We start from the raw sequence: 16,550 nt of genomic DNA, 5'->3' as shown, positions 1-16,550 counted from the left end.
GAAATTATTTGTGTGGTCCTCCATAAACGGTGTCCCCCAATATCCATGGCCTTGTGTGGTCCTCTTGGATCTGGGATGGCTCTCTAACCTATTTCACCAATATATGTGGCAGAAATTACACTGCACCCAAATCTTAAAAATGCCTAGTAGCTTCTGCTTTTGCATTCTGGATTATGCTAGCCACCATTTAAGAAATATGGTTATCCTGAGACCATAATGCTTTGAGACACGTCACCTAGCCATGTGGAGAAGCCACATGGCCAAGAACAGAGTTCCCAGCCATCATCCCTAACTGAGCTCCTAGCCAGCCAGCACCAAATTACCAGCAAGTCAGTGGAGCCATCTTGGAAGCAGATCCTTCAGCCCAACTGAGCAGTCCCAGCCAAAGCCAAAGAAAGCAGATGAAAACTACCCAATCACAACTGTTTAAGGTATACAGCATAATGGTTTGATTTGCATATGCTGTGAAATGATTATCACAACAGGTTCAGCTAACATCCATCATCTCATATAGATACAATAAAAGGAAAAGAAAAAAATTTTTCTTGTGATGAAAGAACTCTTAGAATATATTCTCTTAATAACATATCATACTCTAAAACTTGCCTGTATGTCATACTCTAAAGGTTTTTTAAATATAATATTTGGCACACAGAGAAAATGAAGCACTAAAGACAATATGAATGAGAATCAGCAGAAATGAGACATTAGGAAGAGAACCATGGAAAACCTCAGGTATTGGAATTATCAGGTACAGGTTTCAAAATATCTATGATCAAGAAGATAAAATCCAGAAATGTATAGTGAATTCAATGAGTGGCAGATAAGGGGTTTATAGCTGTAATTACCTAAGGCCCTTAAGATCTACCTATTTTGAGGCAGTGGGGTAATTCTAAGAATTGTAATGTTCTGCCCAGTTCTCTTCCTCAACCCGCACTTTCTACCAGTCTCTAATTCACCTAAGACCCAATTCTGACTGTGATGCCCGGCTTTAGGTCAGATCTCCAGGGGACTGGAATATCAGAGGAGACTTTCTTGTTTGGAAAGGCTGGCCTCTGAACCTCAGTAAACTAAGTTCCACTATTTTGAAGTGGAAATTAAAGGCATTAATGCTATTTCTAATATTAATTATAGCCATCCCAGATTAACAAGTGACTAAGAGTATAGAGAAATTTAGAATTAAAGGCTCACATTCTGGTTCAGTATTATGCCACTTTTAAGTATAAAATGGGAAATTATTAGAAAGGTCTTTAAAATGAATAGGTTGATGTTATATTTAAAGGTACTCCAAGCACTTCCTTTCACCCTAAATTCCATATGTGCTTTCTTGTTCAAGAGATAATTCCCAAGGGGGTGGGACATCAGTCAACTACTTCCTTGAGCAGCTGTGTAATTTTGGCAGCTGCCCTGCCAGCCATATTTCCCAAGAATTCCTCAGAGCCAAGACTATCTGCCAAGAGGAGTCAAAATGCTGCTGATGGCTAGGAATTGGATTTGTTACAAATGGAGGCGCTCCAGCCCTCTGAATTTGCCAGCTCCATTGTTAGAGGAGTGTGATAAATGGTTGATAGCATCTGCCTTTGTGAGCTAACAAAGATCCAAACAGCTTAAAATATGATGGGAAGCCAGGATTCTCTGGCTAAGTATGGGGCAGTGTGTACAGTCTACAACTGAACCTTAGAAACAGGAAATGTATGCAGAGGCATTTTCTAGAGATCTCCTTCTTTCAAGTCAAAAGGAATAGCCCTTGGATTTGATCAGCTTAGATATGATCTCTGGAACTAGTAGGGGAAATGCTGCGATTGTATTCTACAACACTGAGAGAGAATTCCAGGATTATTGTACCATTAAAATTAATGTGCTTGAAGAATCCACTCGGAGCTTTTTGATGATGATAGTTGTATCACTGAAGCTTGAGGACTTTTTTCTTTCTTTTTTCCCTCTCTTGTTTGGTAGTAGGTCATTTAAGGGAATAAACTCTATAAACTTTCAGCTATTAAAAGAGAACAACATTTGTAATGAGAGCTTAAAAATGCTTAGGGAAAGAAACCACACAAGTAATATATGTGTATTTTTAACAAGCAGAAATGAAGAATCACCTATAATTCCAATGTCAACTATAATACTGTTAATCGTGGCTATAACTTCCATTTTCATCTTTCTTTTCTACTTATTTTTCTGTTTTATTTTTCCTTATATAAAAACAGATAGACAAGTGTCTGTGTGTAAATGCGTATATGCATGGGTGTGTGTCAAGGTCCGCAGAGTTCTGTATCACTAAACCCAGTGACCAATTCTTAGTCCTCATCATACATGACCTGTCAAAAGCATTTGACACAGGTAACCACTGTCATCCTTGAAATACTTTGTTCACTTGGATCCCAAGACACCATATTCTCCAAAGTTTTCCTTCTGTATCATTGAGCAGTCTTTTTTCATCTCTCTCCTGGTTCTTCCTTCTTAAAGCTCAGTCTTTAGAATTCTCTTGGACCCACACTCTTGGGAATCTCTCTACTTGCATGGCTCTACATACCATCTACCTGCTGGGAACTCCCAAACATTTATCTCCCATAGTAATTCTTGCCTGAACTCCAGGCTCATGTATCTCTTACCTCCCTTTCCACTTCCAAGTCTAATAGGCACCCCAAAGGTGTCCATACCAGAACTCCAAATACTAGCAAACCATTCTCCATTACCCCCCCAAAATCAAATCAATAAATCTCTTGCCAACTCATTAAGCAGTAACTCCAAACTTCCAATTACTCAAATTTTCCAATTGCTCAAAAGCCAGAAGTTTGATACAATCCCTGATTCCTTCTTCTTTTGCATTCCACATCCAATCCATCTGCTACCCCTCAAAAATATATCCAGAATCCAACCACTTCTCACTATATCCTCTATCACACTGGTCCAAACCACCATGACCTTCTAAAAGAGTCTCCCCACTTTTACCTTTGTCCTCTCCAAGATGGACATCTCCTTCCAAAATTAAAGTCAGATCATACCACTCCTCTCAAAACCAATGTATGCTTCCCATATCACCTAGACCAAATGCCAAAGTCCCTACAAGGGCTTACCAATATTCTGTGTGTCTTATTTTTTAAATTTAAGAATATATAGGAGGCAGCACAGTGGTGGTTAAGAGCATATGCTCAGAGTCAGATTAGCTGTGTGACACTAGGCAAGTTACTTAACCTCATGGTGGGAAAACTTTCTCATGTATAAAACGGGATCATTATAAAGTTGTGGTGAAGATTGATGAATTAACATGTATAACATGTTTACAATAGTATTGGCATATAGTAAATATTATAAAAGTTTTTAAAATAACAAACTAGGCATTTTGTGCTACTGGCACGATTTCATCAATAAACTGGGCACAGAAAAAAATGTCTCAAATGGCCCTATCAATAAGGATTTAAAGGTACACCAAATACCTCTCAAAAAGAAGAATGAAAAATGTTTTGGTTAAACAATTTAAATTGCACTATCATTGTTTAATTCTCTTTGTTTATTCTGAATTCAGAGTTGGAGTGAATTATATACCATGATCTATACTTCTACATATGTTGGTACATTTTAAGCATCTGTACACTGAACTGCTTATTTACCTATTTCCTAACCAGCAATACTTAAATTTCTAAAACGATGTCATTTTTTCCAGTTTATTCTATAGACTGATGTATGAGGTATTTTATTTTTCTGCTCTATGTATGTCCTTTTATTGTTGCATTAAAATGAAACAAGTTAATCCAAACCAATAAAAACAAAGGCTTAAGATGTATTCCTCAAGGTAAAAGAATAAGTTGTGGAATTTCCAGTTAAGAGTCATAAAATTGACTTTGCAGTAGAAAAATTACTAGAGACTCAATTTTGAACATGGCTTTAATCATAATTTAAACCTGTCTGTAGAAGAAAGTCAGGGAAATGGTCACCAGCCAGAGCCTATCATAGCTCACTTTTTACATACACTTTGTAGGATTTTTTAATACTCGAGTATAACTGAAGAATAAAGAATACCCCAAACTACCCCCACATCACACACACAAAATACAGCACACACATACCCATACCCTTCAGGAACTGCTTTATAACCCACAGAAGAGAGAGGACTTTGTACTAGCAAGTACATTTCTGCAGATTATTTGGAGTGGAAAGACCTATTTGAAAAGAGGACAAATATACATCTGAAAACAAGGGATGTCATTGTATTTGTTCATAAAAACAACAGAGGATTTGTGAAAGGGTCATGATGTTTATTCAAGGGAGTATGAATCAGAGATTTTCTTTTTTTACATTTTTGTTTAACATTTAGAATATGTGGTGTGAAGTTTTGTTAATTCTGGAAGATTCTTCCAGTCCTCAATGGAATTTTGATGTAAGGTGGTCCTGTTACTTACTGGTACTCTTAAAGGCCTTTGCATGTTGAGATGGGCTAATGATCGGCTTCCAGGTAAAAATAAACTTCACATGTTTGCCGACAGCAGAATGTCTCAGACTGAACAATTATGAAGCTATTGAGAATTCTACTGAGGATATGAGGGGAAAAATAATACTATTGTGCCTGCACATTAGAAACAAGGGACACTTAATGAAAAGTTCCTTTGTTAAATCAACATCAGTGTGACACATCATTTCACAGTATTTGTATGTATAAAGGATGTAGGAATGAAGAGTGCCCTTCTAAAATGCCTTTGTAATTCCTGTTAAATAACACTTCTCCTCACTTTCTTATTTTAAAAGAAAATTGGCCCTGAAGCACCATCCAGACAAGAATCCAGATGATCCAGCTGCTGCGGAAAAGTTTAAAGAAATCAACAAGGCCCATACCATACTTACCAACACATCAAAGAGAAATATATATGATAAGTACGGATCACTAGGACTCTATGTGGCTGAGCAATTTGGAGATGAAAATGTTAATACCTACTTCATGCTGTCAAGCTGGTGGGCAAAGGTGAATCAACTTTTTTTTTCCTTCAGAAACAATTTCCTGGAAGATCATGATATTATTCACTCTTTAAGATTCCATCTTAAAGAAAGCTTACCCTTACTATGTTATTAAACTCTTCTAAATAAAAGGAGATAGTGCTTCGACTGAAAACTTTTATTGGAGGGTTATTTTTGCTTTAGTTCACCAAGTAATTATTAAATATGGCATGACTTAAAATACCTCCAGACATTAATTATTTCAAATTTGAAGCTTCAGGTTAATTCTGACTGCCCTCTGTCTTCCTATAATGACTAATTAAGAACTGACTCATTGCTCAAAAACCAAAAATAATTTATTAGTGTGACAACTGTTTAATAAATTATTACAGGACAAATTTAGCCTTGTGCTTTACTATCTATAGCATAGGCTCCATCAGCAAACACAATACTCCGGGAATGCGTGGTAACTATGTCAGAGGCTCATGTGGAGCCTGCTGTGAGGTAGTGAAAGAAATGAGAAGGGAAAGATGAGAATTAAGTAGTGGCAGACAGGGAGTTGGAGAGCCAGAGAGAGGGAAAGAGAGAGAAAAAAGATATCTGGTCAAAAAAAGGCAGTATTTTTAAGGACTTAAGGCAATCAGAATTGACTTTTGATGGTAAATTTTGTATGGTTTCCTAGGGAGTCCATAGTATATGTATTTGGTGATGGTTTTATATTTGCTTATAAGTTTTAATATACTTATCTTCTGATGAAAGAATATTTACATATGAACCATATATATATAGTCCCTTAGCATACTTTCTGGGCAGTTCACATACATATGAGGAGTTAACAGTTCACAAATTTTGTGAAATCATATGAACTCACATTCATATGAGTTGTGATTAATAATTTTAAAAAACTGCAGATCTCCATAAAGGCAGGTTTCAAGTTCCGTAGTATTTTGATTCTGGTTTCTTTTACTAAAGCAAACCTTACTAAATTGAAGTGTATTATGTATGTGGGAAGAGAGAGAATATGTTTTTGTATACAAGAATGGAGAGAATCTGCAGCCAGAAGCCTCATTTTCCTTCTTGCAGTCCCCAGAGTTCCTTTTCTTGGGGATAACTAGGATTCCCACTGAAACCCCTGTTCTCTGTTGTTGATGACTTTAGAGGGAGAAAAGTTTCTGCCAAGCAGATTTGGAACTTGGAATAAGAGTGTACGAACTAACAGTATCATTTATGATGATAGATTGGATGTTCATATAACAGTATGGACTTATGTGGGCTCACCTGGGAACCTAACCTCCAGGCATGACATTCTTTCCATGGGAAGAGATATCTGGAGTTTTAGATAATTTTTACAACTAGCACCTCCTGATTGCATATTGGGGCCTACTTGAATAAAAATGAGTATAGATTTTCTTGCTCAGAAAGTTGGCAGGATTGATCAAACTTCATATAGACAAGCAGAAATCGTCCAGTTGTATAAAACATAAATAAAATAATTCCTCATGTGGCTCTTTAAAAATAAAGCTACAAAAAAATCCTATCTTCTCAAACTACTTGTGCCAAAGCCTAATTGCCCAGTGCCCATTGGAGAGGCCCGGCACAGAGTGATCAGGTACTAAGTATGCACTGCACAAATGAATGAGTCAGTGTACTATTGAAAATGTATATTTACAACATAGTGGACACTTACCTATGCCTAGTGCTGTGCCAGCACTATCAGGGATTAGGCAAGGTTATTTCTGCAATAGACAAGCTAGTTGTAATAAAGAACAAAACAGTATATGAATTAAAGAAAATTTTCAGAGAAGAGAAAAATATGGGACTTGCATAATAAAAACAAAAAAGGGCAAAAGAAGGTAGAGAAAGGAGGAGCTTGTTTGAGCAATGGCTCAGGAATACTAAATAGAAGGGTCTCAGAGGCAGTGAGGAGGGAGGTGTTTCAGTTTTGTTTTCACAGTGATTTACCTAAGTCTGAGAAAATACAGAGCACCCAAAGCAAAAAGGTTATAGGTGTGAGAATGTGACTAAAGTTCCTTCACTCTAAGCCACCAACAGTCAACTGGGGCCAGAGACAGAGGGAGCCTGGGCTAGTAAGTAGGAGTGGGGCAGAGGGGCATTGTCAACATTAGAGATTTCTACCTTAAATGCACACATACAGTGATCTTAATCTTCTTTGCTCCCTTTATTGGATAAAATCTGCATTTTGATTCAAAGAGGTATAAACCACTTCCTTTCTATTTCAAATAATGCATTTTAAACAAAACCATACATATATTTTTCTCAGTTAAAAATGGCTAACTTATTTTAACTTTAAATAGGGGCACTGGGAGAGTATCTTTTAATCTTTAACCATGGTGAACTTAGTGAGTAAACCTTTTATACACTTGTGGGGAAATCCTGGTGCTGTTTACTAGGAGGAATAAATCACTTGTTTATCTACGATTTTATAGATGCATCAGTTCAGTAGGTATTTATCAAGTGCCTACCACATTTCAGCTACTAAATCCTTAGGTAGGAAGGATTGAAAGATGACTAACATACAGCTCTAGCTTTCAGGAAGGTCTAACATGAGACAGATCTACAAACTGATCAATGTATCAGAGTGCAGACAAAACAAACACCATGGTACAAGTTCTTATGGAGTACAAATGCGGCACAAAGGAGGGAGTAATTGTTCAGGGTGTGGGGAACAGGAAAGATGTCAGAGAGAGGATCTGTAAGATGAATCTTAAACACACAGCGGGTATTTGTTACATGCCTGGGGAATGGGGGCTGGGCATCTAAGGAGATAAATCCATAGGGAGAGCAAAGCTATGGCAGGAACAGGCCAGCTAGTACAGGGGAGGGCATGGCAGAAGCCAGCTGGCCATTAATAAGGAGTTCTAGCCTTTTCTAAGAGGCAGGAGAATTGCTGCATGGCTCAAGAGAACATTTATCTCAGAAGACTCCAGCAGCAATGTGCAGAGTGGATTAGCAGGCAAGAGCGGAGGCAGGGAGGCCAGTTAGGAGGCTACTGAAGTGTTCAGAGCAGAGATATTAGGATCTGTTCTAAAGCCCTATCAGTCAGGACAGAGAGGAGCAGGAGGGTGCAAGAGTTCTTGAGGAGAGAGACTCTGCAGACTTGGTGAGTAAGAGAAATGGGGGGAGGGGGCGGGAGGTGGAGCTATTAATAGCTCTTCTTTTATGACAAGGATTCAGTCCCCTTGAGTAGCTCATTTAACATAGAGGTTATGTTTGTTGTTTTCTTTGCTCTACTCTTAATAATGATCACCAGAGCTTAAGAATGAAGAAGAAAATGTCAGACTTTATTACTTTGGCTACAGGCCATTTCCTCTGGCCTTAACTAGTTAGGCAAAACTTTATGAAGAATTAGTTTCCAAGGAAACTAAAAATACAGTCCTTGCACGGAACAAGGATGAGTGTGAGCCGTGATGCGTCCGGGCCTCCGGAAGCGCACGAGCGCTCAGTGAACTTCTGGTCTCCCGCAGCCACAGCCCTTCACGTGTCTCGCTGGCCTTTGCTCCCCAGACCTTGATCGCCGTCATCGGCCTCCTGACTGGCTGCTATTTTTGCTGCTGTCTATGCTGCTGTTGTAACTGCTGTTGTGGACGCTGCCGGCCCCAGTCGTCAGTGCCAGAGGAGGATTTCTACGTGTCCCCTGAGGATCTTGAAGAGCAGATCAAGACTGACATAGAAAAAGGTGGGTAAGTTGAGGGCAGAGATAGTAGGCGTCCCTTCACAGGTGTGAGAGAAGATTAGGTCCCTGGTGATGGTTAAACTGAGATGGTTAAAGTGAGATGCAATAAGCACACCGGGGAGCCCCACAATGTCAGCCTTGGTACTTCTTTTTTTTTTTTAATTTTATTTTGGTATCATTAATCTACAATTACATGAAAGGCATTATGTTCACTAGGCTCCCTCCATCACCAAGTACCCCCCACATACCTGTTCACAGTCACTGTCCATCAACATAGTAAGATGCTGTAAAATCACTACTTGTCTTCTCTGTGTTGCACAGCCCTCCCCGTGCCCCCGCCACACTATACATGCTAATCGTAAGGCCCCCTTTCTTTTTTCCCGCTCTTATCCCTCCCTTCCCACCCGTCGTCCCCAGTCCCTTTCCCTTTGGTAACTGTTAGTCCATTCTTGGGTTCTGTGCTTCTGCTGCTGTTTTGTTCCTTCAGTTTTCTTTTGTTCTTATACTCCACATATGAGTGAAATCATTTGGTACTTGTCTTTCTCCGCTTGGCTTATTTCACTGAGCATAATACCCTCTAGCTCCATCCATGTTGTTGCAAATGGTAGGATCTGCTTTTTTCTTATAGCTGAGTAATATTCCATTGTGTATATGTACCACATCTTCTTTATCCATTCATCTACTGATGGACATTTAGGTTGCTTCCATATCTTGGCTATTGTAAATAGTGCAGCGATAAACATAGGGGTGCATATGTCTTTTTCAAACTGGAGTGCTGCGTTCTTAGGGTAAATTCCTAGAAGTGGAATTCCTGGGTCAAATGGTATTTCTATTTTGAGCATTTTGAGGAACCTCCATACTACATTCCACAATGGTTGAGCTAATTTACATTCCCACCAGCAGTGTAGGAGGGTTCCCCTTTCTCCACAGCCTCGCCAACATTTGTTGTTGTTTGTCTTTTGGATGGTAGCCATCCTTACTGGTGTGAGATGATATCTCATTGTGGTTTTAATTTGCATCTCTCTGATGACAAGCGATGTGGAGCATCTTTTCATGTGTCTGTTGGCCATCTGAATTTCTTCTTTAGAGAACTGTATATTCAGCTCCTCTGCCCATTTTTTAATTGGATTAATTGCTTTTTGTTTGTTGAGGTGTGTGAGCTCTTTATAAATTTTGGATGTCAACCCTTTGTTGGATCTGTCATTTATGAATATATTCTACCATACTGTAGGATACCTTTTTGTTCTATTGATGGTGTCCTTTGCTGTACAGAAGTTTTCAGCTTGATATAGTCCCATTTGTTCATTTTTGCTTTTGTTTCCCTTGCCTGGGGAGATATGTTCAAGAAGAGGTCACTCATGTTTATGTCTAAGAGATTTTTGCCTATGTTTTTTTCTAAGAGTTTCATGGTTTCATGACTTACATTCAAGTCTTTGATCCATTTCGAATTTACTTTTGTGTATGGGGTTAGACAGTGATCCAGTTTCATTCTCTTTCATGTAGCTGTCCAGTTTTGCCAGCACCATCTGTTGAAGAGACTGTCATTTCCCCATTGTATGTCCATGGCCCCTTTATCAAATATTAGTTGACCATATATGTTTGGGTTAATGTTTGGAGTCTCTAATCTGTTCCACTGGTCTGTGGCTCTGTTCTTGTGCCAGTACCAAATTGTCTTGATTACTGTGGCTTTGTAGTAGAGCTTGAAGTTGGGGAGTGAAATCCCCCCCACTTTATTCTTCCTTCTCAGGATTGCTTTAGCTATTCAGGGTCTTTGCTGTTTCCATATGAATTTTTGAACTATTTGTTCCAGTTCATTGAAGAATGCTGTTGGTAATTTGATAGGGATTGCATCAAATCTGTATATTGCTTTGGGCAGGATGGCCATTTTGACGATATTAATTCTTCCTAGCCAGGAGCATGGGATGAGTTTCCATTTGTTAGTGACCTCTTTAATTTCTCTTAACAGTGTCTTATAGTTTTCAGAGTATAGGTCTTTCACTTCCTTGGTTAGATTTATACCTAGGTATTTTATTCTTTTTGATGCTATTGTGAATGCAATTGTCTTCCTGATTTCTCTTTCTATTAGTTTATTGTTAGTGTATAGGAAAGCCACAGATTTCTGTGCTAATTTTGTATCCTGCAACTTTGCTGAATTCCGATATTAGCTCTAGTAGTTTCGGAGTGGAGTCTTTAGGGTTTTTTATGTACAATATCATGTCATCTGCAAATAGTGACAGTTTAACTTCTTCTTTACCAATCTGGATTCCTTGTATTTCTTTGTTTTGTCTAATTGCCGTGGCTAGGGTCTCCAGTACTATGTTGAATAACAGTGGGGGAGTGGGCATCCCTGTCTTGTTCCCAATCGCAGAGGAAAAGCTTTCAGCTTCTCACTGTTCAATATAATGTTGGCTGTGGGTTTATCATAGATGGCCTTTATTATGTTGAGGTACTTGCCCTCTATACCCATTTTGTTGAGAGTTTTTATCATGAATGGATGTTGAATTTTGTCGAATGCTTTTTCAGCATCTATGGAGATGATCATGTGGTTTTTGCCTTTCTTTTTATTGATGTGGTGGATGATGTTGATGGATTTTCGAATGTTGTACCATCCTTGCATCCCTGGGATGAATCCCACTTGGTCATGGTGTATGATCCTTTTGATGTATTTTTGAATTTGGTTTGCTAATATTTTGTTGAGTATTTTTGCATCTACGTTCATCAGGGATATTGGTCTGTAATTTTCTTTTTTGGTGGGGTCTTTGCCTGGTTTTGGTATTAGGGTGATGTTAGCTTCATAGAATGAGTTTGAGAGTATTCCCTCCTCCTCTTCTATTTTTTGGAAAACATTAAGGAGAATGGGTATTATGTCTTCTCTGTATGTCTGATAAAATTCCGAGGTAAATCCATCTGGCCCGGGGGTTTTGTTCTTTGGTAGTTTTTTGATTACCACTTCAATTTCGTTGCTGGTAATTGGCCTGTTTAGATTTTCTGCTTCTTTCTGGGTCAGTCTTGGAAGGTTGTATTTTTCTAGGAAGTTGTCAGTTTCTCCTAGTTTACCCAGCTTGTTAGCATATAGGTTTTCATAGTACTCTGTAATTATTCTTTGTATTTCTGTGGGATCCGTCATAATGTTTCCTTTCTCGTTTCTGATTCTGTTGATGTGTGTTGACTGTCTTTCCTCTTAAAAATTCTGACTAGAGGCTTATCTATTTTGTTTATTTTCTCGAAGAACCAGCTTTTGGTTTCATTGATTTTTGCTATTGTTTTATTCTTCTCAATTTTATTTATTTCTTCTCTGATCTTTATTATGTCCCTCCTTCTGCTGACCTTAGGACTCATTTGTTCTTCTTTTTCCAATTTTGATAATTGTGACATTAGACCATTCATTTGGGATTGTTCTCCCTTCTTTAAATATGCCTGGATTGCTATATACTTTCCTCTTAAGACTGCTTTTGCTGTGTCCCACAGAAGTTGGGGCTTTGTGTTGTTGTTGTCATTTGTTTCCATATATTGCTGGATCTCCATTTTAATTTGGTCATCGATCCATTGATTATTTAGGAGCATGTTGTTAAGCCTCCATGTGTTTGTGAGCCTTTTTGCTTTCTTTGTACAATTTATTTCTAGTTTTATGCCTTTGTGGTCTGAAAAGTTGGTTGGTAGGATTTCAATCTTTTGGAATTTTCTGAGGCTCTTTTTGTGGCCTAGTATGTGGTCTATTCTGGAGAATGTTCCGTGTGCACTTGAGAAGAATGTGTATCCTGTTGCTTTTGGTTGTAGGGTTCTATAGATGTCTATTAGGTCCATCTGTTCTAGTGTGTTGTTCAGTGCCTCTGTGTCCTTACTTATTTTCTGTCTGGTGGATCTGTCCTTTGGAGTGAGTGGTGTGTTGAAGTCTCCCCAAATGAATGCATTGCATTCTATTTCCTCCTTTAATTCTGTTAGTATTTGTTTCACATATGTTGGTGCTCCTGTATTGGGCACATATATATTTATAATGGTTATATCCTCTTGTTGGACTGAGCCCTTTATCATTATGTAATGTCCTTCTTTATCTTTTGTTACATTCTTTGTTTTGAAGTCTGTTTTGTCTGATACTAGTATTGCAACACCTGCTTTTTTCTCTTTGTTGTTTGAATGAAATATCTTTTTCCATCCCTTGACTTTAAGTCTGTGCATGTCTTTGGGTTTGAGGTGAGTCTCTTGTAAGCAGCATATGGATGGGTCTTGCTTTTTTATCCATTCTATTACTCTGTGTCTTTTGATTGGTGCATTCAGTCCATTTACATTTAGGGTGATTATTGAAAGGTATGTACTTATTGCCATTGCAGGCTTTAAGTTTGTGGTTACCAAAGGTTCAAGGTTAGCTTCTTTACTATCTTACTGTCTAACTTAACTCGCTTATTGAGCTCTTATAAACACAGTCTGATGATTCTTTATTTTTCTCTCCCTTCTTATTCCTCCTCCTCTTCCATTCTTCATATGTTGGGTGTTTTGTTCTGTACTCTTTTTAGGAGTGCTCCCATCTAGAGCAGTCCCTGTAAGATGCCCTGTAGAGGTGGTTTGTGGGAGGCATATTCCCTCAACTTTTGCTTGTCTGGGAATTGTTTAATCCCTCCTTCATATTTAAATGATAATCGTGCTGTATACAGTATTCTTGGTTCGAGACCCTTCTGTTTCATTGCATTAAGTATATCATGCCATTCTCTTCTGGCCTGTAAGGTTTCTGTTGAGAAGTCTGATGGGTTTTCCTTTGTAGGTGACCTCTTTTTTCTCTCTGGCTGCCTTTAATACTCTGCCCTTGTCTTTGATCTTTGCCATTTTAATTATTATGTGTCTTGGTGTTGCCCTCCTTGGATCCGTTGTCATGGGAGTTCTGTGTACCTCTGTGGTCTGAGAGGCCATTTCCTTCCCTAGTTTGGGGAAATTTTCAGCAATTATTTCTTCAAAGACACTTTCTATCCCTTTTTCTCTCTCTTCTTCTTCTGGTACCCCTATAATGCGGATATTGTTCCGTTTCGATTGGTCACACAGTTCTCTTAATATTCTTTCATTCCTGGAGATCCTTTTATCTCTCTCTTCATCAGCTTCTCTGCATTCCTGTCTTCTGTTTTCTAGTCCATTAATGGTCTCTTGCATCTCGTCCATTCTGCTTTGAAGTCCTTCCAGAGATTGTTTTATTTCTGTATTCTTCCTCCTTAGTTCTTGCATATTTCTCTGCAAGTCCATCAGCATGGTTATGACTTTTGTTTTGAATTCTTTTCCAGGAAGACTGGTTAAATCTATCTCCCCAGGTTCCTTCTCAGGGGAAGATATAGAAGATGTTAAAGCTGTCTGGGTTAGTCTTGTCTGGATCAAATTTTTTTGCCTTTTCATGTTGATAGGTGCAGTGGTATGATGTTGACACGTCTGTCTGCTGGGAGAGCCTAGACTTTTTCCAGTTTCTCCTGGCCTTTGTTTACTGGGACAACTGCGATCTCTAGTGGCTTGTGTTGGGCAATTGCATGTAGACTGGGTCTCTGTATCTTGCCCGGCCAGTATAGAGGAAGCTCCCTTGCTATGTGTGTGGCCAGCCTCAGGCTGCTGCTCTGCTATGGCTGGGCCCCGGAGGGGTAATTGACGGGGGGCTGTTTGGCTGTTTACCTGCATGAAGGGTCTCAGTGCTGTTGCCCAGGGGGTTAGTGCACCCAGAGTTCCCTGGAATTTCCAGCTGCTGGACTATGACCTGGAATGCTTCCGTCCAGTTGTGCGGTCCCTGTCCCTTTAAGACTTTCAAAAAGCACTCACTTTTCTTTGTCCCAGAGGCGCCGGCTACGGGACCCGTTCACAGGTCTTACTGTCCTGCTTCCCTAGTCTCCAGCACCCCACGCATGCACTGTGTCTGCGCTCTGGTGCGGATGGCTAGGGCTGGGTGTTCAGCAGTCCTGGGATCCCTATCCCTCCCTGCTCCACTCCTCTCCTCCCGCGGGGACCTGGGGTGAGGGGCCTCGGGTCCCGCCGGGCTGTGGCTTGTATCTTACCCCTTTCACCAGGCGCTGGGTTCTCGCAGATGTGGATGTAGTCTGGCTGTTGTCCTGTGTCTTCTGGTCTCTCTTTTAGGGATAGTTGTATTTGTTGTATTTTCAAAAATATATATGTTTTTGGGAGGAGATTCCCACTGTCCTACTCACGCCGCCATCTTGGTTCCTCCCCCTTGCCTTGGCACTTCTTTTGAGAGAGGAAAGAAAGACAATTACCTTTGTCCACCAAAGAGAAGAGCAGAACCTGATGCCATCAGAAATAAATCGTGAAATATACTGATCATAAAGCAAGGCTAATATAATTCATAGTCTCATAGTAAGAGACTAAGTTCTGGGTTTAGGGAGGCTTGGATGGGAGTGCCCAGGGTTAGGAGAATGAAATAAAAATTTCTCCCAGGAAAAATATTTCAGCCTGTTACTATAGGATCTCTAGTCAAATAGAAGGGAATGGACATGAAGAAAAGTCAACAACCCTTGGTTTTTCTTCTTTTTGATTACTTGATAATGAGTTTTGGGTAGAACTAGGGAAGGGTGGTCTTTTCTCCTTGGAAGTGTAGCTTCTTTCCAAATCCACACATTCAGAACCAGCTTCAAACCAGAATAGTATCCCATGTACAAGGGTCTATTTGCTTTGTCAAACCACCTCCACACATCTGTCTATGTGTATACATGGCCATAATATATTTCTTGATTCTTCAAGTTCATTCTGCCCAGAAATGGCAAAGTAAAAAGTGTAAATACAGATAAAGCCTCACAGAACACCAGGAATACTTTGTTTTCTCTGGAAAATGCCTTTCTTTAAACAAGCTGGAGTCAAACCTGCCATTATCTTGTCTTGGAGCCATATTCCTACTGTTATTTTCACTCATACAATGCATCATTATTCTGGATTACAGACTTTATCACTAAATCACAAAGAACCCTAGGCAGCCAAATAAAAGAATTACTTGATAATTCAAACAGAGGCCCATTGTTATCAGAACTGCTTAACTTAGGAATGGTAGACTTCTCTGGACTGTATCCATACTCTGATTCTTTTGATCACAATGAAACAAACCCTATGACATCAAGCAGCGGAGACTGTTTAAAGGCTTTTATTCCCTATTAAATGTGATGCTATGTATGATTGTTATTATCCACGCTGACTCCAGCTTGAAGGAAGGAATCTTTAATCATGTGGATCATACTTAGTTTCAGAGTATTTTAGGATTGGGAGGTTGGAGAGAACAGAGGCATCTTCCTGCAACCTGGGACCACTTTCCTAAGGGGACCATTGGGAGGTCGGTCTGGCAAACAAGGGGTTTGCTCTTACAATTTTTTTTCATTGCCCCTGAAATCGAATTGTGGGCCCATGGTGAAATACAATTGCATTTTCTTTTGCCTTATTTGGGGCATAAAAGGACAAATTAATCCTTTAATGGGAGCATACATACCCAGAAAAGCAAACAAGCAGTATTAGTTTAAACAGATATATGTATAGGTTAAACAGGTATATGTATATATAAGTAAACTCCTCTTCAGTGAAGGGCCAGTGACTTTGGCATAACACTGGGATGATGGTCCCAGAGCATTAATCCTATCTGCTTTTGTAAAGGAGTTAAATTGTTATATAATCACATTGGGTTGCTGGCCCTGTTATCCATAGGCTCTCTCATAACATCCATCAGTCCAGTCCAGTACTTTTTCACTGGTAGAGGATAGGAAGGGAGTGAAATAGGAGAGTATTGTCATCATTATCCACTGTGTCAGCCTCATATTAACTTTTCCTTTATAGTGCAGAAACCAAAGCTAGATGAGATATACCTAGATATCCCAAATCCAGTGTTCCACACTTCTCTGAAAAGCCTCAAGGTCCTTGTATTTAAAATTAGGTAAAAGCTCCACCAGGTCATTTTCTCAGACCTTCTTTA

General features: G+C 39.3%; 1 protein-coding gene and 1 long non-coding RNA gene across 3 annotated transcripts in view; one reads left to right on the top strand and one right to left on the bottom strand.

Annotated features, from left to right (window-relative positions):
* LOC118912810 (uncharacterized) overlaps positions 1-16,550 on the bottom strand; it is a 120,723-nt gene that overhangs the window by 71,727 nt on the left and 32,446 nt on the right. The gene's annotated exons all lie outside the window — the stretch shown is intronic.
* DNAJC5B (DnaJ heat shock protein family (Hsp40) member C5 beta) overlaps positions 1-16,550 on the top strand; it is a 75,980-nt gene that overhangs the window by 37,589 nt on the left and 21,841 nt on the right. Inside the window, exons 2-3 of the mRNA XM_036886308.2 lie at positions 4,744-4,957; positions 8,455-8,626. Of these exons, the coding sequence (XP_036742203.2) occupies positions 4,744-4,957; positions 8,455-8,626 (386 nt within the window). The remainder of the gene's footprint in view (positions 1-4,743; positions 4,958-8,454; positions 8,627-16,550) is intronic.

The sequence above is a fragment of the Manis pentadactyla genome, chromosome 3, assembly GCF_030020395.1.
Source record: "Manis pentadactyla isolate mManPen7 chromosome 3, mManPen7.hap1, whole genome shotgun sequence".
NCBI lineage: Eukaryota > Metazoa > Chordata > Mammalia > Pholidota > Manidae > Manis > Manis pentadactyla.
Note: the sequence above shows the minus strand (reverse complement) of the source record. Positions and strands in the feature narration are given on the sequence as shown.